This window comes from Squalius cephalus (assembly GCF_949319135.1).
Source record: "Squalius cephalus genome assembly, chromosome: 16".
NCBI classification, from domain to species: Eukaryota; Metazoa; Chordata; class Actinopteri; order Cypriniformes; family Leuciscidae; genus Squalius; species Squalius cephalus.
This window is the reverse complement of record NC_137137.1, coordinates 34,562,499-34,586,643: the sequence shown is the minus strand read 5'-3', so window position 1 is coordinate 34,586,643 and position 24,145 is coordinate 34,562,499. Positions and strand designations below refer to the sequence as shown.

Here is a 24,145-nt window from a genome sequence, read left to right as displayed (position 1 = left end):
GTTGGCATCATGCCTCATATTTGTTGCTGCAGTATACGAAACGGTTTTGTCCATCGACACGAAATCCAAAACTTTTTGATGGCACAGTCTGAAGATGATATGATTTTGGTGAAAATCGGACAAACGGTCTAGGAGTAGTTCGGAAAAGTAGGTTTTCAAAATGGCGGACAGGAATTTTGGCTGACTATGGCAAAATTGGTATCTATGTTCTCGGCATGAACCAAGGAATCTATTATTAGTCATTTATTAATCATTTATCAAAAAGTTGTTAGCATTTTTGGAAATTTTATTATAACTTTTGACCACAAGGTGGCACTACAAGGTGGCACTGCCCCGAAACATTTTGAGTACTGCATTCAGAACTTATAAGCAAAAATAGCCATTTTTCATATCTCCTGTCCACGAGGTGGCACTTCACTGAAACTATGCAGGTAGCCTCAGGTCATGCATGCACACCACCAGTTTTGGTCAGAATATGTTAAAAGTGTTGTGGAAAATTCTAAATGGCGGGAAAATTTTCATGATGGAAAATGATTGACTTGAGCCAAGGAATCAGAGGGGGAAAAAAATCGTTTCTAGCCCTTACCATTCAAGTTATTAGCATAAACGGGAGTGCAACTTTGAACAGTTGGTGGCGCTAGAGGGATTGAGTTAGAGACTCCACATTTGCTCTGTGTACAGCTCAGACTGTCCTCTATCTGTGTGCTCAGACTTTCCTGTTAGCGGTTCTATGGGCTGCCATAGACTTCCAGAGCGGAAGAAGAAGAAATGGAATAATAACAAGAACGCCAACGTATGCATTCAGTGCTTGGCTCCTAATTACTCAAGACTTTAGTCATACCACCAACCTTTCTACCCATGTTATATATATTTATTCTGTTAGGTAGCAAGACTACATAAACTGTATGCATTCATACAGCCAAAAGTAAAAACTCTCAAAGTGCAATATAAAAGCTTCCTATTTGGGCTCAAAGCAAGATGGCTGCAGGTGGGAGAGGGGCTGTCACAGTGCTCCTAGTCTATTGTTTGCTCACAAAGATTTCAAAGCCTATTCATGTTGATCCAGTTTGGATGGTTGGTAACATCTTTCCTCTGCTTCATTTCAATCACAACCCGTCAAAATATGAAGATCTGGGATACAAACAGACAAACAATGATTTGGCAAAAGCAAGCACCGGCTATGGAACCTACACACTGGCTGTGACTTTGGTCTACCCACTACTTTACAATAAGTTTACCAAGAAGACTAAATCAACAACACCGACTCAATCATCGCTGACAACTGGATTTATTATCGCCATATGTTTGATGTTATCCGGAGACATCCACCCATGCCCAGGCCCGCACCACTTCAAGACGCCAGGAGAGGCTAACCTACGCGCAGAGGACAAACACGCCATTCATACCTTACAGGTACGTTCAGGTACATCTCCATGTTCCTCTGCACAATATCTTGATCCTCTCCTTCCTGTGGCCGAGCTGTCTGTCCGGGGAGGCGAGGGCGATGGTGTGGATGGCGCGGTACCGGGGGCGGTCTGTTGGGGCGCTGCACGAGGAAACTCCGGGTCCGAGGGTGTGTGTCGGTGCGTCGGACAGAAGCTTTAGTAGTGAGTCCGTGGGACAACAGCGTTGTACAGCCTTGGCCTCGCTTGGGAGCGTGAGGCATGATCCAGACACACAACAAAAACAAACTTACCACGTGGTGGTGTCATGATATACATAAAAAACAATATTCAGTGTCAGGAAATTCAATGGCTGAATGATCATGAACTGGAATGCTTGGGCTTAAATATTATACTATCACCACAAATGTCTTTCACAATCATTGTGGTATATGGTGTTTTTTATTGAATCTGTATCCACTATTGCCCAAAGTTTACCATCTAACAATCGAAATATTTGTCCGGTAAATAACCAATTTTCAACCTAGGCACAGTCACATAATCTGAAGTCTTACAGACAATAAAAACACTAAAAGCTTCCAGAACTAGAGACATATTTGGCATAGATATGTGCATGCTGAAAGAACTCAGTTCCACATTATTAACACCAGTAACCAAAATGGTCAATCTCTCCTTTATTGAGGCAGTATTTCCAAGTGTTTGGAAGTCAGCTGCTGTTGTTCCAATTCTCAAAAATGGAGATCCATTGTCAGTGGACAATTACAGACCAATCAGCCTATCATACCTACAGTGTCAAAAGTCGCAGAGAAACTAATTTTCCAACAAATAATAACACATTTGAATACCACTACATTTTCTCTTCATTCAATGCAATCTGGTTTCAGAACTCAACACTCAACGGAAACTGCTAATTGTTTTTTCATAGAAAATATCAAACATTTACTGGATAAAGGTGGCGTGGTTGGAGCTGTGTTTCTCGATCTAAAAAAAGCTTTTGACACTGTAAACCATAAAATATTATTAATCAAACTAAGCAAATTTAATTTCTCCTCAGATGCAATAAAATGGATAGAATCATATCTATCGAATCGATCACAGTCAGTCAGGATCAGTGATTACCACTCACCGCCCCTCGCCATGTCCACTGGGGTTCCTCAAGGCTCTATTTTGGGGCCACTGCTATTTTCACTTTATATAAACGACCTCCCTTCTGTTTGTCCAGACGTCCATATTCAGATGTACGCAGACGACACAGTCATTTATACCCATGGTAAAAACACAAAACAAGTTGCTGAAAAACTTACACAGTCTATGGCCCATGTCTCTGAATGGCTAAATCAATCCTGCTTAAAACTTAATGTAAATAAAACAGTTTCAATGTTCTTTTCTAAATCAAACATTGCAAATAATCAGGGAGATATTTATGTGACGGGGGAAAAATAAAAGTTGTGTCAGAATTCAAATACTTATCATAATACGCATCATAATAGACTCTAAACTAACTTTTAAATCACAGATAAAAAAGGTCTGCAATCGAGTCAAATCTAATATCGCAAATTTCCGGTTTCTTAAGATCAAACTTGTCACTTCAGGCAGCTACAATGTTCATGTACAGTATGGTTCTGTCTCACATCACTTACTGTCTTACAACCTGGTCACAGGCAAATAAAACAACACTCAAATCTTTAGAGTCGCTTTATAAACAGACAATCAAAATTGTGGATAAAAAAACATTAAGATATCATCATTGTGCCATTTTACAAAAGCATAAGCTTTTAAGTTGGGAAAATGTCATTAAGTATTCAAACCTATGTCTGTTATACAAAATCATCCACGGTCTGTCATCTCCTCCACTCGGTCAGTTTGTACACATCAGAAACACCACACAGAGAGTAACACGAGGGTCGGCCCGAGGAGACTGAGTGCCTTTTCAGTCACAGCAGCGCAGGAGTGGACCTCTGTCCCTCAGAACATCAGAGGACTCACCACATACATACTCTCTGTTCACTCTGGCTCATAACACATCAGACATGTCAGCATTAATAAGAATATGTATCTTCCCTCAACCCAACCTGCTGCCACTTGTGTCTCTGCTGTGTCAGTGTGTATAATATTAATTCTTTTTTTTTTTAACATAATGTCTGTATTATAGTAAACAGGATTTGAAGAGTTATATCTGTTTTACTGCTTTTTATATTTGTATTGATCACTGTAATCTTCTTATTGTGTTTTTTTAGGTAGACAGTTTTAAGATCTGTCCAGGGACAACGGATGAAAAATAGCCTTTTGGCTAATTCTGGTGCATTTGCAGCAATGCTAATTAATGTACACTGTCCCTGTCATATAAATTAATAAATTAATAAATAAATATTTTATTTATTTAATGCAGTTTGTCTTTGATGTCTTACTACAACAATATATTCCACTAATTAATTCAGGAATGTTTTAGTGTGGAGACAGGTAATCCATTCGTCGACAGAACTATAGATCGGGCTCACAGCTCGCTATGTTTATAGATTAGTGTTGGTAAGTGCAACTCAAGATGTAGAGTGTTTTAATTGGCCGAGACTGATTGAGGACTTGCATAAATGACTGACAGATGATTGGAATTAGACTGGGGATTCAGCAAATGTTGCAGTGCCGTCAGTGTTGAAGGTCAGCTTCTTTCATTCTGCCTATTAGTGCATCTCACGCCTCGCCGTTGATTACAACAAAACAGTCAATTAACGCACTACTGCAGTCCCTTCAGCCTGGGGAACATATTTCATTAAAACTGTACCACAGTACTAACAAAGCCATTATACAGCCATTTTAGTCTTTTTGGAGCAATTCATTAGTGACATCCCCGAATTTTTATTTTGAGAAAAAATTACAAGAGATGATGGTTAACCAGAAGGATGTTTAACCCTTCTGCATCAATTAAAGAAAAGTTAACACTCAGACACACACACATTTTTTTAATTACACACATACCAACCACACTCAGACATCCATAACAACACAGCCACACAATTATAGCTGCATAATTTATCCAATTGGCTCTATAATAAGCAGAAAACAGGAATAAAGCGAGTATTTGCTTTATAGGCAAACCCTGAGAAAAACGGCTCCATCTGGTAAAAAAAAAAAAAATTTAAAAATTAATTTTGAAGCCTTGCCACCAGAATGAAAGCCTATCAACAAAGAGTGCATCATTTTATAGTTAAATGGCCCTGAGATTAAATCTTGCCATTTTAATGGGTTTTAATTGGGACGTTTTTGTCCAAAAGGTCCTGAGAGGAACTATTATGTGTACCTAGTGCAAAACTAAATTAAAATTCCAATTAAAAATACAAAACCTGTGCCAAAATGTATGCACGTGGCATTAACTATAATTATATCAAAATTATAAAAAATAAATAAATAAAAAACTGACCTGATCTGTCCATAAGGTCACACAAGGTTTAAATAGGATTTGTGCTCAAATGAGCCTGGGTTGCAACAGAGGATCTCCTTTGTGATGAGTTGCCCATGTATCAATGGAACAAGTCTACTTCATAAACAAAGATAGTTGTGATTATAGAGTTGCTTGACAGATATTGTGCATAGAAGAAAAATGTATGCAGTTAATTAGGTTGTGTGCGATTAGCAGACCATAACTAAGAAGAGTTTAAACCATTCAAGTGTCATTTTAGTGTCAGTGACAGTATAAACCTCCTCGAGGAATTGTTTATTTAGGACGATCTTTTAGAGACCAGTAACTTTAGTGACAGGAATGGTGACAAGGTCAGTTACGCCTTTCAATATACACTATGTAGGAAGTTAAAAACTGTTCAACAAACCTGTTACATTTCAAAGATTAATATGGCAAATGACTGTCATATGAGCTCAGTTTTGTCCTAATTAGATCAGGCACTATGAGATGCCAAATGACGCTGTCACTCAGATCTTACCTTCTCTCTGTCCGCCTCTGAGATAGATTTGAATCTGAGATTTGAGATCTGAGAACTTTTCTCATTTTCAGAAGAAAAGTAAGTGCAAGTGTGTTTGTTAGTGTCCTTGCTAACAAAAATATGTTCTAAGAACGTTTGCTAGCATTCCCATTAATTTATGAAAACATTATTTCTGAATGTTCTCTGAAAGTTCAAAACCAGTTTTCTGGGTATGAAATTCATTTTCTGTCAGATTAAATGTTTTTGCACTTAGAAGCACAAGAAGATTTGAGCTATTATTCAGTGTAGGATGAGTGACATGCTGAAGTTTTATACTTAAGCTTAAAGGTGTTTTCACATTACTAACCCTAAGTGTTACGTCCCAGGGGTAAAGCTTTGTCTAGGGTAAGGGAGTAAAGAGTGAAAAGGAAAAGAAAAAAAGAAGAAGAAAAGGTTTAGAGTGATTGAATATACCCATCTCCTGCAACAACAGACACATCAAATTTCAGCTCAAAGATTTTTTAACAAAATATATGTATAATTGACAAAGTAAATCAGAAGGAAGCAAAGCAAACTTCAGGAGGGGGTAAAGCCATAACTAACATGACTAGTTAGGGAGTAAAACTACTTAACCTGCCAAAAGAAAACAAATAAACAGAAAAGTACACTAACTCCTTAACTAACCAAAAAAAGGAAAATATATAACAAAAATTAAACGGGCACCCACCTCCCTACAGCTTCCAGCACATTTGGGCTTGTGAATGTAGTACCAGCAATAATAAGGGTCGTTCCTCACCATTAATGCTTGGAAAACACATGTACATCTCCTTTGATTAATAATAATGGCCAGTGCAGTGGCTGAGATATAGTACATACCAACGTCCGTTGCCATGGTTTTTGGAATTTTACTTATCGCGAGAGGAAAAAATTAAGTTTTAGTCGCATAACATCGATTAATGGAAACACCGTCATTTCGCAATAGTTTTTTGACGACATTTAGGAAAAAATATTAAATAAATATTTGCAAAAGTTCTGCACAAATCTGTAATGGAAACGCGCCTACAGAGAGAGAAGAAAGAGAGAGAAAGAAAAACAAACACCAGCACTACCATAACACAACCATGGAACGGTCGAACGGTCGAAATTATTAGCAAAGGCCAATAATTAAGAATCTGGCCTTCATATTTCAGTGTGACATCTACTTGAACAAGTGGAATAGTATTTTTTTGCAATAACTACCATTGATCACTCCCATGCCCTAACATGAATGCCCTAACCATAAACTACTTCATCCCATAAGAAATTACTGTAAATCATTATGCATTCATCAGCACACCCGAGAATCAAAGAAATCAGTTACAGAGTCAAAATTCACAGTTAGCTGAGCTAATTAAGAGATGAGGACGGCCTTTTAAGATCACTATTATGGTACGTTTATACAACAACGATATGCTTAAAATGGAGAAGATTTTCCTTTGAGTTTTCCGCGTACAGACGACACCATTGTCAAAACTATCCCCATTCACACGAAGCCACGAAAACAGCTAAAAACACTGTATTCTGCTGCCAGGCCATTAGATGGCGGTGAAACACTACAGACTGAACACGTAATGTGCATGACGTCATCGTCTTCAGAGATTCACGTTTTTGTTGTTTACATGGAGACCATTTTCAAAAGTTTGTGTTTTCAAGCACCCAAAACATCGTTGACGTGTAAATGAACGGCCAAAACGCATAAAAAGTTGTTGTGTTAGTCAAAAAGTTGTTGTGCTAGCCCGTTAGTCATAGGCGTAATTTGCGGGTGGGACGGGTGGGACATGTCCCCACCACTTTTTGCCAGGGTCGATATTGTCCCCACCACTTTTTAAAACATCTCGTGGCACGAATGTACCAATTCTACAAATAAATAAAACATCTCCAGTTAACTGGCTGTGCATTCATTTCGTTCATTTTTTAAATAAGAGAAGATCTAGCGCTGAAATGTGTTTTTTAAATCAAGTGATCAAAGTGCTCGCTGCCGCTGCGATCAGTGGCGCGGATACAGTGTTTTCTTGTGTGGCTCGCGCACACGCCGCACTGTCTTCACTCGGTTCAATCCGTTGCGGATACTCTCTATTCGTTCTGGTGAAATCACAAAACATGCACACAAACGTGTCCCTGCTTGATATACAACCACTGATGAACATAATCGGTTTTGATGAGAAAAAAAACTATACGAGAAAAAAAAAAAAAAACTACACGACTGCGGAATAGAACCCAGAACCTCTGACACGGTTGGCAAAAGCTCTACCACTGGACCATTAAGGTAAGCTACATGTCAGTTAAATAGGCAGATCTATGTATTTATTCACACAAAAATTCTCAGTCCTGACAAAATATATTAGGTTACATCTGATTAAATGACAAATTAAACCCCATGTAGCCTACTATTTAAATCGATTGCTGGACATCGTAATGTTATTGTACATGTATTACATGGCTCGGCTGAATTCTAATGTAGAATGCGGTCTGTTATTTCTTGATAACAGACCGCTGCGAAGTATAACAGACCGTTGCCATGAAAAACAGCGCGTTGCTATGGACGCGGAACGGACTATTTTCTTTGGCGGAAGCAATACAATCGTTTTTAAATCAATAAACTCCTTTTTAAATCAATTTGTGTCAAATTATTTATTTATTTTGTAGGTAGCCATGTAATAAGATAAATAAATCAATTTGTGTCAAATTATTTATTTATTTTGTAGGTAGCCATGTAATAAGCGGGATAATGTATAGAGAGGCGGTCGTTATAGCGAATAACAACCCCTTCAGGCTGATTCAAGCTCCGCTTCGCGTCGGGGTCCTGTTCAGCCTGTCGGGGTTGTTATTCGCTATAATGACCGCCTCTCTATACATTATCCCTTACATATCTGATTTAGCATTTTATTAGCAACCCCCACTCCACCTGTCCCACCCACTTTTTAAAACAAAGTTACGGCACTGCCGTTAGTTCACACTTTTTGGGTAATTGACATATATTGAAGTACAACTGAACAACATTTAGCAATTTACCTTGTTTTTTGACTTTACGTCACTGGCCATTTTATTAGGTCCACCTGTTCAACTGCTCGTTAATGCAAATATCTCATCAGCCAATCACATGCATTTAGACATGGTCAAGACGATCTGCTGAAGTTGACACTGAACATCAGAATGGGTAAGAAAGCTGATTTAAGTGACGTGTCATGGTTTTTGGTGCCAGACGGGCTGGTCTGAGTATTTCAGAATCTGCTGATCTACTGGGATCTTCACACACAACCATCTCTAGGGTTTACAGAGAATGGTCTGAAAAAGAGAGAATATCCAGTGAGCGGCAGTTCTGTGGGTGAAAATGCCTGGTTGATGCCAGAGGTCAGAGGAGAATGGCCAGACTGGTTTAGCTGATAGAAAGACAACAGTACCAAAATAAGCACTGGTATAACCGAGGTCTGCAGATGAGCGTCTCTGAATGCTCAACACACCAAACTTACTTAAGCTGGACTATGACACTATTCTCTGCTAGAGACAAACTTTGTTGCATTATTTTCCTGTTATCACTGTAAAGCTGCTTTGAAACAATCTGTATTGTAAAAAGCGCTTTATAAATAAAGGAGACTTGACCAAACCTTGAAGCAACTAGAAGAAACACACCAGTGCCACTCCTGTCAGATGAGAACCGCAAACCCAGACAGCAACATCTGTCGGCCCACATCTGGTACGTGTTGAATCCACATTTACTACACAAATGCTGACCAAGTATTTGAAGGTTGAGCAGCGAGCTCATTGGCTACTGAATATGGCAGGAACCAATCAGCTGCGCCCTGTAGATAACTTATGAACAGGTGAGTTAAAGGACCTATTAGCCTGCACCATCTAGAGTTTCATGCCAGAACTTTGTATTTGTACATGACAACTCTGGGAGTGATTGGCACAGAGGTGTAAAGTCCAGGTTCAGAAAGTAAAAGTCCTCCTCAGTATTTTGTTCCAATCACCTGGATTTGCTAATTAGCACAGTTTTTCAGCCAGGAGATAGAACTTATTAGTGAAATCAGCAGGCTGAGTTCATGGGTGTGGAATAAACATATGGCAGGACTTTTACTTTCTGACCCCTGGACTTTACACCATAGATATCATATAATAAAGGCTAGATGTCTCGTGCGCGCTGCTGGCCAATGGAGGTCGACGTCTGCACGTGGCGGCCATCTTGCCACAGGCAGCTCGTTCACTCGTAACATGCATGTACTTTTTAAATAACCATAACTTGCTCAATTTTCTACGGATTTTCAAACGGTTTGGTTTGTTATAAATGTCAGAGATGTAGTTATGACACTGCATACATATGAGTAATTATAACCATGGACTTCAAGCATTCGGAATTATAGCCACGTTAATAACGTTTGTAAGAAACCAAACCGTTTGTAAATCCGTCAAGATTTCAGCGAGATAATAGTATATGTGTTACCACAGAGCCCGCCAGAAAGCCTGCCTGTGACAAGATGGCCGCCGGTGATGCCGTTCGAGACTCCGCCGTAAGACATCTAGCCTTATATGGATATCTATGCTTTACACCTCTGGATTGGCATGGTAATGGGTATGACAATGTTGTATGTTTGGTCTTGGCAGAGTAGATCTGCTACGCTGCTGCGGCAAAGCAAGTACGGGATTTGCTACGACCAATACATACACGACACGCTGCTGTGAGCAAGTAAGACATGCTGCTGCTGTACAATATAGCGTACGTGAATTACCCCCCAACAGAGCAGGTGACATGGCCATTGACAATACAATATACTGTGCGTCAGAAAATCCCCCACCCCCAGCAGATCTACCGCCAAAACATATGTACTGCTGCTGCACCGAAGAGCCATAGGAACGTGTGCATGCTAGCTATGTGTGCCTGGCCCTTTAGTTTTGAGTATGACAAATGTGCGCCTGGGTCTGCTTTGCCGAATGGCTTAACTTCAGTGGCCTATGACTATGTGTGCCTGAGCCAAAAAGCTCAAACATATTCAATTAGAACGTGCATTATGTATGGCTTTAACAAATGGTAACATGTTTCAGGCTGATAGAGACGAGAAAAGAAACCCGCCACAACCACCTGAGCAAAAAGTATGATGATTTAGCATCGCTTGATAATCGTCATTGTCCAACCCTCTACACTCCTATTTGTAAATGTGGAGTCATTTGGACAACAGATGAATAATGGAGTATGATTAACATGTATTCAGCTGAACCGAGCCCAAACACACACACACACACACGAGTAAATGAAAACATCAGCCTTGTGTGTTGTTGGTAAATAAAGTAATAGCCCCAGTTAAATGGCTATAAGTTTTCTCATGAATATTTTCTCATGTCCACTATGCTTAGTCGCAGTACCCTTACGTAAAAGGCTTGCTGCTTCTGGATCTTAATCTGTAAAACTGCTGCTGTATGCTGGTATTTTACTCCTGCATCAAATGCAAGACTATAAAACAGCTTTCTTAAACAATAAGCATTGTTTTATGTTTCGTAGATTGAGCAAAGTTTAAGATTTACACATGAATGCCCATCCCGGTTCTGGATCCCAAAAGTTCTCAGAATTTAGTGATGGTGCTTAATGACGATGCTGTATAGCAGTGTCTCCACGAAGAAAATAAAAATGTACTGCGAACATTTAGATTTTACGATTTGAAAAAGAACTAGAATATTTTAGCTGATATTCTGTTATATCTATTGTCTGAGTTACATTGCTAATGTGTGACTACTTGGCATTTCATATCTGTCCCATGCAATGGTAATGTCAACACAATTTGAGAGTGAATCCCACATATGCACTTATCTTTGATGTTGGATTTCTAAAAGCACGCTGCACTGCTAAGGCAAATGCTGACCAAGTATTTGAAGGTTGAGCAGTGAACTCATTGGCTACTGAATATGCAAGAACCAATCAGCTGCACCCTATAGATAACTATGTATTTATGAACAAGTGAGTTAAAGACCTATTAGCCTGCACAATCTAGACGAGTTTCATGCCAGAACTTTTTATATAGCATTAATCAGAGAAGTTCAGTATAACATTGAATTAGATTGAGGAAGAGACTTCAGATATTGTTTGAGTCACATTTTAAATGCTTAATTTAAAACTTACAGAAGTACAGAAACAGACAAGGTTAGGGATGCATTTTTTAATTTAAATGTACCCCACTTAAATACTAGTTTACCTTTTTTATTAGAGAGTAAAAGTAACACTTCCAAAAAAGCTTATGAAAGTAGTAACAGTACAGGAGCATTTAGAGTCCTGCTTTTAAATAATCCAAAAGTGATTGAAAAGTCCAAGTTTAGAACAGCCATTAAACAGTTCCTTACCTCACATCTGAAATGCAGATTACTAGAAGTCACACAGGACAAATAAAAACTCAGTGCAAAGTGTTCGATTCTGGCCTGTAATGCTGCCTGAATCATGATCATACACTGTTCGCTGGACAGTGGAGAACCGGCCCTCAACTGAGCCTGGTTTCTCCCAAAGTTCTCTCCATTCTGTCACCTGATGGAGTTTATTCCTTACCACGGTCACCTTTGGTTTGCTTAGTTGCGGCCATTTAATATTCAACATTATCATCTGCCTGCGTTGACACCATTATATGAAAACTGAATGACAGTTTCCTCCAGAGCAGCTAATATATAATTTAAAAAAAAATAAACTGACAATAATGAACCACTGAACTTAAGCTGGACTGACACTATTTCTCTATAAACAATTTGTTGCATTATTTCTATTATCACTGTAACACCGCTTCCAGCTTAAAAATAAAAAATTTAATCCACAGAAACATGCAACACACTGATTATATAAAAAGTTTTATTTGATTCATCTTTTGTAGCCAATACTACAGTCATGGACAGGGGGACGTGTATGTCGTCTCAAACTGATCACCTGGAAAAAAAAAAAAGGGAAATAATTAGCCTGAGCACACAGGTAATTCTACAGGAAATTCAGCCAAACGTTGATGAAAGCCTACTTGTCTGATAGTAGTCATAAACACTGATGACTGCTGGCTTGAGATTTTTCACTGTAAGAACCTGTTTTAGCCGTAGCGTGTAAGTTATGGGGAAGCTTTTGAGAACCTGCAATACAGAAGAGATTAACAGCACAGATAGACATGCATGAAGGTGGCAGCTAGAAGTGTACCCAGTGTAGTCTCACCTCTTTCAGATACACTAGGACATGATCATCTTCAGCATCAACCCGCTCCACTAGCGGAGCAAATGATCTGGGTGGAGAACCAAGCTGAGAGGAAAAGACAATCGTTTACAGGTAATCTCATCTGAAGGAGCTTCAAGCATCTTTGGATCTTACAAGTCATCTTAAACCCATACAAACCGGTGACGTATCTGCCGTGAAGCCAGACAGCAGCTTAATGTCCACGATAACCATGTTAGTACTTGCTTGTGCACCATTGTATCTGAATGTAGGGGAATAAAGAGGTTTAGACAACGGGAACAAGCAGCTTTCAGGGCATTAAAGCTATAAACATGAGCCGCTTTTAAGTCAGTCAAAGATGTTCTTACTTCACTGTGAAGTTCAACATAAGATTAGCCCCAAGCAGTTTGCAGACTCCAGTCACCTTTGCATCGACACTCAGCGTCCTGAAGACTTTAAAAGGTGTCGGGATGTTGTAGAAACATGCAATCTATGATAAGTTAAACAGAATTAGGATGTGCACAGAAACAGAACAGAAATGGAGAGGGTGAAGAAACAGACCTGCACAGACACACAAGCGGATCCTGACGCTTTAATACTATATTTGCCTGGAACTTTCTTCAGCGGCTTCTCCTGATACAGCAGCCTGTTGTCCCGATTCACGTTGAAGCTATAAGAGTCTCCTTCTGAGGACTGTACTGTAAAAGTGCTGGAGCCATCCAAACTGAACACTTGAGCAGCGTACACAGACAGGGCATGAAGAGCCGCCACAGTGTCCTAAAACAAGGAGAGGATTAATAACATCCAAACAAGAGCACGTTCAACCATATAGGAGTGATCAGAGGCACCTGGGTGGAGGAAAAGCCTCCATAGGGATTCTGCTGGGTCACCAGCCAGTTGACAATGCTGTTAGCATAGCTCAGAGAAGCTGTTGTGAGGGGCTTTACTGTGAGAACCGCTAGCAGCACATAAGAGCTGATCTCCACCGCCACTGTATCACCAGATTTAGTCTGAGACCAATGGAGTTTAATGCCTAAGGATGAGATGGAGGGGATAAAGTTGATGCCATAGAACCTGATGAAAATCTCAAGAGGCGGTTGAAATTTTCACCTTCAGAAATGGCACTATTCTTCAAGGTGGTTAGAAGCTGTGATCGAGTGGAGGTCTCTCCAGCCAGACTGAAGGTGTAGGCCAGAAGAGCCGTGGTGTAAGTGTTTCTCAGGTTCCCAACAACAGGCCTCAAGCAAGACAAAGCGTTGGTAATGACGGGATCCTGAAAATCAAAGCAAGTGTCAGACTAAAGCCAGAAGAGGAAGGTCATCTGTAAGGAGCTCATACAACTATTGAAGTTTACCGTGGAGGGGACGCCTAGCTCAAGCAGTGATGCAGTGATGTAGGCGGTCATGGTAATGTTATCATCAACTCCACCCTAAAACACCAGTAAATGGATTAAGAATGGTTTCATCCCTTGAATACATCATTGAGCATTTGAAGAAACATGGGACCACCTTTAGGGCATAGTGGTACAGAGTTCCCTGCTGCATGAAACAGCCGTCCGAAACCTGCTGGCTGATCAACCAATCCTTTGCACTCTGAAGGACATTCGGATCTATGAAGATGAAGTCCCTCGCTAGGCCAAAAGATCTCAGGACAAAGGCAGTCAACCTGGCCATGGAGGAAGTTTCATGACAGACTAAAAATATAAACTGCTTCATCTTCTGGTGACAAGACTAGAGTCTAGAACCAGCATGAAACTCACCATGTATTTGATTCGTCATAACCAAATGTGCTGTATGATCCATCACTGTGCCTGTAGTTCAGTTGTCCTTCGTATCCTGTTCAGGTCAAAATCCACAAGAAATTAGACAGTCTGCCTCAAATCCAACAGGAAAAGAACTAAACATCCTTTGGAACTACTCTCCCAAGTTAAACCCACACCTCTTTGAAGGTAGCCTGTGGCGGTCTCTCGGATGGCTGTAGTGAGTTGCCTCGTGACTTGCAGGTACTGCATTAAGTAAATATCCGGAGCAAGAACACCCATATTCTGTTCTCCACAACCATATGGCATCTCTAACAACCCATCTAGTTTATTCAGTGCACGACCCATTATGTCTCCTACGAGAGGAATAGAAACAAGGGGGTCAAGCCATATGTTATTCTGCTGAATGTCACACTGCTGGTTTCTCCAAAAATTAAGCACTTTACCCAAGACTGAAACCGAGCATCTGGCTGATCCCTGGATCACGTTTATAGGAAACGTCAGTCTCACATCTTCAGAAAGGACATTTCCTGCGGTCCAAACAGAACAAATCAGCACAGAGTGCTAGGCTAATGGGGGGGGGGGGTATTTGAGAATCATTGATTGCAAACAAACCCTTTGGACACAGTAACCAACTCTGGGTGTTTGTCCTTTCAACTCCTTCAGGCTATAAAAGCAATAAAGACATACCAGTAAATCAGCATGAGCTCCATGATCAAACTCCAGAAGGCTGGTTACACTCACCAGGACAAGTAGACTTTGAGTGACTACATCAATGCGTCCTCTCTTTGGCACAGTCACAACTTCAGTGCCACATCGAGTCTGGGACGGTTCAGCTGAAGCACTGACAGTCACATTAACAGCTCCTGCAGTGACAAGTGGTGATGAATCATTTTAGTTGTGACTGTCACTTCTCCATTACGCATAAACCCACTAGCTATTCGTCCTAATAGCAGTTCTCTTTATTTGACATTTGCAGTTTCTTGAATTGAAATTGCCGTGCACTGTTCGCTCTGACTAAATCTGTGATCAAACCTTAGTGATAAACTTGACTATTGTTTGCAATCGTTGAATAGATGCAACCTCGGTCAGTCTATTTAGTTAATAGAAAAACCATTTAAGAGTTCCAGATTGTTAGTTCATATTAGGAAATCCACCATTTTAGCTTTTGAGAGTGGGTGCTTGTTTGATTAGTTCATAATGTGGAGTTAATTTATGACTCAATTTAATATAAAAGCAGGAAACTAGAATAAATAAACCATGTTTATGAATTGTTCTCATGATTTGTGCTTAAAGTGCTAGGATTCAGAATTTATATTATTGTGCATCCCTATGGTGAGTAACACCTTAAACACTTCAATTGAGCAAGAGACTGTCCAAAACTAACCAAGGAGAGAAGCTGTGAACCCCCATTTAAAGGTTATTCTCCCACTGGCACAGAGACAGGATGAATACGGATCATTCAATAGTTTCAGAGTGAAGGCAGAGGATTGAGCTGGAGTTACTCGAACCTACCAATGAAACGGAGCACATGGAGCAAAGACAGCAACTACAATACAGATCCATTATATAAAAGAAACCATGACAGACCATGATGCACTCAGACAGATAGCTGAAGACGGTGGCCTTCAGCTCAAAAGACTCCCCCCGGACGATGGAGTACGGCAGCGTGAGCTCCAGGAAAAAGGGCTGGAATACCGTCAGCAGAGCAGGAGAAGCAAGACCGAAACCTTTGGAAGACAGGCAGAACGCCTCAGTCTCCCATGTGGTGATTGTGTCAGGAACCTTGAGGGGAACTTGTGTGGATCCAGTGTCTCTGAAAAAAGGACAGCAGAAAATAGAAGCGAGGGGGACAGCAGTAAAAATTGTGGGCAAGTAGCTTTAGCAACAAAAGAGGTTTTACTAACCCCACTTGAGCAAGCTGCCAGATCCAGGTTTCTGGAAAGTAAACCCTGATGGTCACATCATTGGTGGAGCTGCTCTCACTTCCCAATGATGCAGGAGAGGAATACAATGCAGAGGATTCCATTGCAGATGATGCCAAGGCCCGCGATTCAAACACTGAAATAAAATAAGACTAGAAGTGCCTGCTTTGAGTGCATTCAAGTTCTGAAGATATAAAATATCTAAACAGCCCCTCTTATTGAATTTAAAGGTGCAGTGTGATTTAGCAGCATCTAGTGGTGTGGTTGCGAATTACAACCAACAGAAGTTACGGTGGCCGACAGATGTCATCGTCTGAGACAACAGCCAGATAAGCAATGAAGTTTATTTACAAAGACAAGTTAATAATTTGGGTTTACTTAATTCAGTAAAACAATGTTTGTTACTCGTTCATCATTGTCAGTTTTATTTGCTTTTAGCTTGTTTCTTTGCACGAAGAACAGTGACAAAATATGTTTGTCCATTTAGGGCCACTGTAGGAACATTTCAGTGTAAGGGGAACAGCAGTGTATGTAGATAGAAGTGGCGCATTCTTAGGTAATAAAAACATAACATTCATTATGTAAGGCTAGGGTCACTGAAAACAGTTATGTATATGATATTGCATTTGTCAACAGATCCTCCTAAATAAACTCAGCAAAAAAAGAAACGTCCTCTGACTTTCAACTTTTTACTTTCAGTAAACTTAATGCGTGTAAATATTGTATGAACACTAAAAGAGTCAACGCCATAAGACAAACTAAAAATGTTTCACAGACATATGACTAACAGAAATAGAATAATGTGTCCCTGAATGAAGGGAGGCTCAAAATCAAAAGTACCAGTCAGTATCTGGTGTGACCACCAGCTGCTTGAAGTACTGCAGTGCATCTCCTCCTCATGGACTGGACCAGATTTGTCAGTTCTTGCTGTGAGATGTTACCCCACTCTTCCACCAAGGCACTTGCAAGTTCCTGGACATTTCTGGGGGGAATGGCCCTAGCCCTCACCCTGCGATCCAACAGGTCCCAGACGTGCTCAATGGGATTGAGATCCGGGCTCTTCGCTGGCCATGGCAGAACACTGACATTGCGGTCATGCAGAAAGTCACGCACAGAACGAGCAGTATGGCTGGTGGCATTGTCCTGCTGGAGGATCATGTCCGGATGAGCATGCATAAAGGGTACCACATGAGGGAGGAGGATGTCTTCCCTGTACCGCAAGGCATTGAGATTGCCTGCAATGACAACAAGCTCAGGCCGATGGTGATGTGATATACCGCCCCAGACCATGACGGACCCCCCACCTCCAAATCGATCCCGCTCCAGGGTACAGGCCTCAAACACGAATCCGTCCATCACCCCTGGTGAGACAAAACCGTGACTCAGTGAAGAGCACTTTTTGCCACTCCTGTCTGGTCCAGCGAAGGTGGGTTTGTGCCCATAGGCGGCGTTGTTGCTGGTGATGTCTGGTAAGGACCTGCCTTACAACAGGCCTACAAGCCCTCAGTCCAGCCTCTCTCAGCCTATTGCGGACAGTCTGAGCACTGATGGAGGGATTGTGTGTTCCTGATGTGACTCGGGCAGTTGTTGTGGCCATCCTGTACCTGTCACGCAGGTGTGATATTCGGATGTACCGATCCTGTGCAGGTGTTGTCACACGTGGTCTTCCACTGCGAGGATGATCAGCTGTCCTTCCTATCTCCCTGTAGCGCTGTCTTAGGCATCTCAGTGCAGACATGGCAATTTATTGCCCTAGCGACATCAGCAGTCCTCATGCCTCCCTGCAGCAGGCCTAATGCACGTTCACGCAGATGAGCAGGGACCCTGGGCATCTTTCTGTGGGTGTTTTTCACAGTCGGTAGACAAGTCTCTTTAGTGTCCTGCGTTTTTAGAACTGTGACCTTAAATGCCTACTCTCTTTAAGCTGTTAAGGTCTTAACGACCATTCCACAGGTGCATGTTAATTGATTATGGTTAATTGAACATGCATGGAAAACATTTAAAACCTTTTACAATGAAGATCTGTAAAGTTATTTGGATTTTTACAACATTGTTGAAATACAGTCCTGAAAAAGGGACGTTTCTTTTTTTGCTGAGTTTATTACAGAAAGCACCTTTAAAAAAAAAAACAAGTTGAGATCAAAATGAATAACCTTAGGTTCACCAAGTCATGCAGAAATGGTTTTCATGGAAAGAACTATATAACTGCATAGACTTACTTATGGGGTAACGACGACGATAATAAACCAGGTCTTTGTACTGCAGGCAATCAGGTTCTCGGACATTCAGATTTGTTGCGAGCTTCAACCCCACACTCTGCCAGAGAAACAAGAGAACACAAAGATGAAACTGAAATCAAGGACCCTGCAGTATTCAGTGACTACATGGTCATGAAGGATTTTCTACCTCGAAACTTGTATAGGCATGATCTGTACGAACAGCTCGACGGGTTCGAATTGTGAGACACTCCTGTTCATCCTCAACGCTGTATGGATAACCTGATTGCGACCGCACCGGGAGCAAGTCAAACACCTGGGTCAACGAAACAAGTCAAACTTTATATAGTGCTTTACAATACAGATTGTTTCAAAAGCAGCTTTACAGAGATGACAAAGAGTTTGTTTCTAAAAGAGAATAGTGTCAGAGTCCAGCTTAAGTTCAGTGATGGTTCATTTCTTGTAAAAGAATAAGTTAAATTATATATAGCCGCTCTAGAGAAAACCGTTCTCACATAATGGTGTCAATGCAAGCAGATAGTTGAATATCAAGTGATGCAATACGTGTTAGCATGTTACACACTTCTAGAAAATTTAACTAAAAGCACTACCATTTGGTCTGTTGGTCACAAGTTGAAAAAAAAAAAAAGAAAAAAAAAGTACGGCTTTAAATATAACAGCCACGTCATATAGTATGGATTCGTCCAACTGATCCATAAGGACACAGAAATAATAAAGTTGCACCTGGATGTCAAATCAAGTCCAACAGGAAAACTGAACTAACTGCACATGGGTACCATTTCAGGATTCAGGCGTTGTGTTCCTGGCTTCAAGATCTGGACGCTCTGATCTACGGCACTGAGGCCACACAGGGATCCCGCTTGAGCAGAGACAGTCAGAACGTTTTCCTCACCAGGAACCGCCGTGTCAGGAGAGAACTTTAGAGACACCTGGAACAAGGACCAATACACTAAGACACGTCATTGATCCCCACTTAAAGCCCAAAGATGCACCATACCTTGTTTTGGAAACACATTTCGGTTTTAAATGACGCTGTACCAACGACTACACTGTCACTGGGCAGAACGCAGTAGACCAGAATATTCACTACTGGAGCCATATCAACACTGACAGACAGCTGGAACGACACTGAGCCACTCGTGACCGTATTAGGAGCACTCACTGTGACTGTCTGAAGTCCATGGAGGACGATCACTCCTCTGGACAAGACCTGACAAAAAGACACCAGTGCATAAAATGTGCCAGGCAAACAGATCAGTGCAATCAAAACAGAATAAAAGTCACCACAAAACTAATATTTTCAGTCACCATATAGATGATGTTAGTGTTGTAGTTGCCAGTTTCTCCAACAAAGGAATACTTGATGGTCACTGGAAACACAGCACCACATTTGAGCGGCTGCTTAAGCTCCACTATAGTCAGTTCACTGAACTTTTGGCTGTCAGGAGTAGAAGCTTGGAGAAGCTGAACAACCCTCCTATCGGTGTTGAAGTGTGGGGATTTATAACCATAATAACCCGCCGGAGTTGCACTTGCCTAGAGAACAAAATGCAATTGTAGTCTTGCAAGAGAAGTTGTCATTTAAAATGAGAGAAATCATACCATCAGATTTAGATCAGCCTTGGGAAGTTTAGCAGTGTTGAGGGAGAACGTGGCCAGTCCGTTCTGGTTCGTGGTTAGATTCAGCAGCAGCTCATCAAGCCCACTGTTACCATTCAGGAGATACACTGCTTTGTTTGCAATTGGAGTCCCATTGAAAAAAGATGCCAAGACCTGTTGGGAAAGACAAAGTTAGGGAAGGGAACCAATGTGAAGGCTTCTGTAATGTCATGAACTTTCTTGCCTTTCCAGCAATCATTGATCCAAGTCTAAAAGACTCTGGGAGCTCCACAAATTTGATATTCCCAACTTCAAATGTAATGTACACATTTGTGGATTTTGATACAACTACGTCTGGGAAGAAAAAGCAAACATGTAGACAAGCAAATAAACATGTAGACATGCGTCACTGGTTTAAATCAGCCAATAACTCACCCGTTCCCTCCTCAGTGAGATTCAAGTTAACAAGAAACGAATCTTCCAAGTTATCCTCAAATTTGGTTTTGAAAAACACAGATGTACTGAAGGTAAGGGAGGCACAGCCTGTGGCATTCATCTGGTTTCAGATGAAAGATAGTCAGTAAAGTCAAGCACAAGCAAAAGAAAATCCTTGCTCTATATGGCAGGAGTCACACCTTAACGGTTTTAGTCAGGCACAGACGAGTCAGGCCAGGAACCTCAACGAATGTATATGGTTCACGGCATACTTCCACCAGAGCTTGACCAGGTACTGGTTGCCCATATGTATATCTGGGAAAAATGTTACAAGGAATGAGATCAAGACCCATCCACCCACAATACAGGAAAATCAAAGAGTAACTCACTTGGCACAAGCCTCAACTTTCAGTCCCACATCTCCAACGCTGTACGTCTGTGGTGTTTTTACGGCCACGTCAAACTTGGGTAAAACTAAACCAGAAACAAGCTGCTTAGTGAGGACATCAGCTCTGCTGTTGTACTTTTGCACTCAAACAATGACTTACCGTATTTTTTCACCTCAAACTCCTGGGAGATCGTTCTGTCACCAATAAAAGCCTTTAGTGTGTACATCCCTATCTGAGCCTCTGGGTTTAACTCGTGAGAAAGCTGCAATATCCACCCCGTTGAGGAAATGTTTGTCCACTGACCAATCCGGTTATTTTGATTGTCCTATTAAAAAAAAAAAAAAAAATTGCTCAGAAAGAGAAACTGCATGTCTTCAGGTTTGAAAACCTAGAGCAAATACTCACCTCCACCACCACAAGACTGTACTGTAAAACACAAATAAAAAAACTCTTAATTACATAAATGCTGATTTTAACAAAATGCATTTAACTTGTATAACATTAAAATCAATGGATGTGACAGATACAGACATACCATTTGATCAAGGGGCACAAATTTGGCGTTCATGGTCAAAACTCTGAAATTCACTGCAAAAGGGAAAACCGATAAGAACTTGCATCAATCACATAATGCACTTGAACATGTAGAAAATCTATTACACTACAAGTTCTGATCACTTCTAATATTCAACCAAGGGTCATTCACAGCTCACCCGTTTGTCCTGGATTGTAGATGGGCTTGTCTGTTTGGATGAAGGTCAAAGGCAGGTAAGATCTGAACATGACTTTCCTCTCTTCTGTCATTTTGAAGGCCCTCCCTTGAACTTCCACCTTAAGCACCTGCACAGATTCCACATCTCCTAGAGGAGCCTGTAGAGAAATGTTATTAGACAAAAAAAAAAAAAAATTAAATTCTGCATGTGCTGCACAATGACAGACCTTGAAACTAAAGCAACAGTGAAACTCTGTCAGAGAGCTCTGCTGCACAAGTTGAGTCGGCCCCTGTTGACCATCAATCAGAGAAACTGTCATCCTGAGACTCTCATTAGGCTTTAAAAGACTCGCACACAATTTAGCATCAGAACCGGACTCAATCACAGCAGGGAACGTCACCAAGAAGGCTCTGTGGAAACATCAGTCAGACGTTTAGTAGGACATCGGAAGTCAGATCAGAACATAGAATATAATCACAGAAGTAGTTGTCATAATGTCAGACTAAAGACTACAGTCACTTTGTTGAGAAATGCATGAACTTTGAGGAATCAGGTTAAAACAGACAAGACACTTTTGTTCACTTCAAAGCACATTTACTTACGGTCCTGATCTCTGTCCCTCAACAGCAAAGAGGAAAAGGGCTAAAAGTAGCCCTTTCCAAACACAAATCTCCCTCACAGCCATGAAGAGAGACAAAGCGAGACTTCTGCTAAGCTCTACCACTGTTTAACCCTCAACAGCTTCTCTCAATCATCTGCACTGATTGCAGCGATATTTAAACGCTCTTAATTGTCGTGAGGAATTCATTAAGCTCGTTAATTTCAATAATTAACCTAACCTGGAATTAATTTTGTCTGTTTATTACTCCATCCAGTAGCCTTTAAAACATAACACATTATCTGAAATAATGCTGATAATACTTACAGATAATTTAAAAAAAGTTACACATGGGTCCATTGAGGACAAAAATGTTCACGTCCAAAACCTGTCATATTAATTTGAAGTTTGGTCTCATTTTAAACAAGAACCTGGGCAAATAATTGTTGCAGTAAAAAAGTTTTAGAAGTGAAACAAAAAAAGCTATAGAGATATAAGTTTATGAAAATGTTTTATGAAATTTTTTTTCTATAAAATATGAAACTGCTAGAAAATCAAAGCCAGAAATCATAATAAGTTGTTCCAAATTTGAGGTTGACATCTATATATATAAAAAAGCTTTCATTAAGATTTAGTTTGGGTGCAGTACCATCATTTTCCACTGGTACACACAGTGGTTGGGTTTGTGGTTTACAGTTGAGTTTTTCTCTCTCAAATATTACAAGCAAACATACGCACACACATTTTTTTATTACACACATACAAACCACACTCTGACATTCATACCAACACAGCCACACAAGTATAGCTGAATAATTTATCCAATTGGCTCTATAATATGCAGATGCAGAAAACAGGAATACATTTTGTTTGTATAGATAGATAGATAGATAGATAGATAGATAGATCTGGACCACGAGTGAATTACAAAGCCTTGTTTATATAATTAATAATTTAGCAACCAAACGTTACGTGGCAAATATAGAAACATATTTGGATTTGAGTCGAATGAGAGAGGTGCGTACAGTTTCACTGCAACAGTAGTATATATGATATGTGTGTGCGCATGAGGCACCGGCTCAATCTGTCAGGGTTTTAGACTTATGTTTGGCCACTAGAGGCTCCCATTGCATCTCTTGTTGGTTTTCAGTCTCTGTCATTATGTCTTATTGTTGTCACCTGTGCCTTGTTCCCTGTTTCTCCTGAGTACTTTGCCCAGTGTTTCCAGGTCTAGGTCGTTCTCTGGCTGTGCCTCTTTTGGAGTTATCTAAATCTACTTTGTGTACCTGGTATGGTTCCTTTGTTTTGTTTTATTGACTTTTGCTCTTTGAAATTTTAGTACTCGCAGATCTTTGTGAACTTTTTTTCAAATTCCTTCTGGATTTACTTTTTGGAACTGTTGTCAAACTATTTTTGGAAGTGTTTCGGAGTTTACTTTTTGGATTTATCCATGGAAAGTTTGGACGTTCCTTTTCATCATATAAAAGATTTCCCAGAACTGTCATCTGGTTTTCTGCATTTGGGTTCACCTTTTAGACTGTGTTCAAGTTTTCACACTAGTCCTAACCCTGTGTTTCTGACACGATCAATTGGATTTAATAAAGATACAAAGAAAACTACAATGCGTTAGTGTCACAAAAACAAGCGTAGCAGCCTATAGCCAACTACAACTTGTCGCATAGTTTTTTTGATAATCTGTTAAAGGAGAACTCCGGTCAATTTTAACATTGAGCTCATCTTTTTTTTGTAAATTTGGAGTGCTGTCAGTACAGAGAACAACGACAAAAATCGGTGTTGCCTACACCGTGTTATCCTCTTTTTAAAATTTGCACTCTGTTGACTTCAATGGGGCAAGTTTTAAACCTGCTTTTAGCCTCTTAACATCCTTGATGTGTCATTACAAGTGCTCAGGTCATGTGAGTGATTCCTTCAGAGTCAACACGGGTGAATCTAGTAGTCGATTGTCGAGTTCGGG

The 24,145-nt window shown here is 40.5% G+C and overlaps 2 protein-coding genes across 2 annotated transcripts in view; one reads left to right on the top strand and one right to left on the bottom strand.

The window, feature by feature from the left end:
• Positions 1-24,145, top strand: part of LOC307173266 (interleukin-17 receptor C) — a gene marked incomplete at its 5' end in the record, with an annotated part of 390,000 nt that overhangs the window by 343,814 nt on the left and 22,041 nt on the right. The window lies entirely within an intron of this gene.
• On the bottom strand, positions 12,165-22,318 carry LOC307173966 (alpha-2-macroglobulin-like). Its single transcript, XM_079897570.1, has 34 exons — positions 22,175-22,318; positions 21,799-21,982; positions 21,573-21,729; positions 21,395-21,447; positions 21,265-21,285; positions 21,019-21,184; positions 20,860-20,944; positions 20,671-20,785; positions 20,471-20,591; positions 20,280-20,389; positions 20,039-20,209; positions 19,745-19,972; positions 19,434-19,646; positions 19,213-19,365; positions 18,606-18,731; positions 18,419-18,515; positions 16,182-16,335; positions 15,865-16,090; positions 15,662-15,785; positions 15,019-15,140; positions 14,890-14,941; positions 14,721-14,804; positions 14,454-14,630; positions 14,275-14,350; positions 14,024-14,180; positions 13,870-13,944; positions 13,626-13,788; positions 13,364-13,548; positions 13,077-13,292; positions 12,884-13,005; positions 12,696-12,777; positions 12,519-12,602; positions 12,334-12,439; positions 12,165-12,248 (listed from the first exon to the last, which is right to left on the bottom strand). The coding sequence occupies exons 1-34, from the start codon at positions 22,255-22,257 to the stop codon at positions 12,208-12,210; spliced, it is 4,329 nt and encodes a 1,442-aa protein (XP_079753696.1). The 5' UTR covers positions 22,258-22,318; the 3' UTR covers positions 12,165-12,207.

What these genes read in the sequence shown, in the direction of transcription:
- LOC307173966 (XM_079897570.1), bottom strand. Translation starts at nt 22,257, where the DNA reads ATGGCTGTGAGGGAGATTTGTGTTTGGAAAGGGCTACTTTTAGCCCTT. An exon ending in AACGCCTGAATCCTGAAATG is followed by an intron (nt 18,732 to 19,212) that starts GTACCCATGTGC and finishes TCGTTGACCCAG; the next exon opens with GTGTTTGACTTGCTCCCGGT. An exon ending in CACAGGCTACCTTCAAAGAG is followed by an intron (nt 14,351 to 14,453) that starts GTGTGGGTTTAA and finishes TGACCTGAACAG; the next exon opens with GATACGAAGGACAACTGAAC.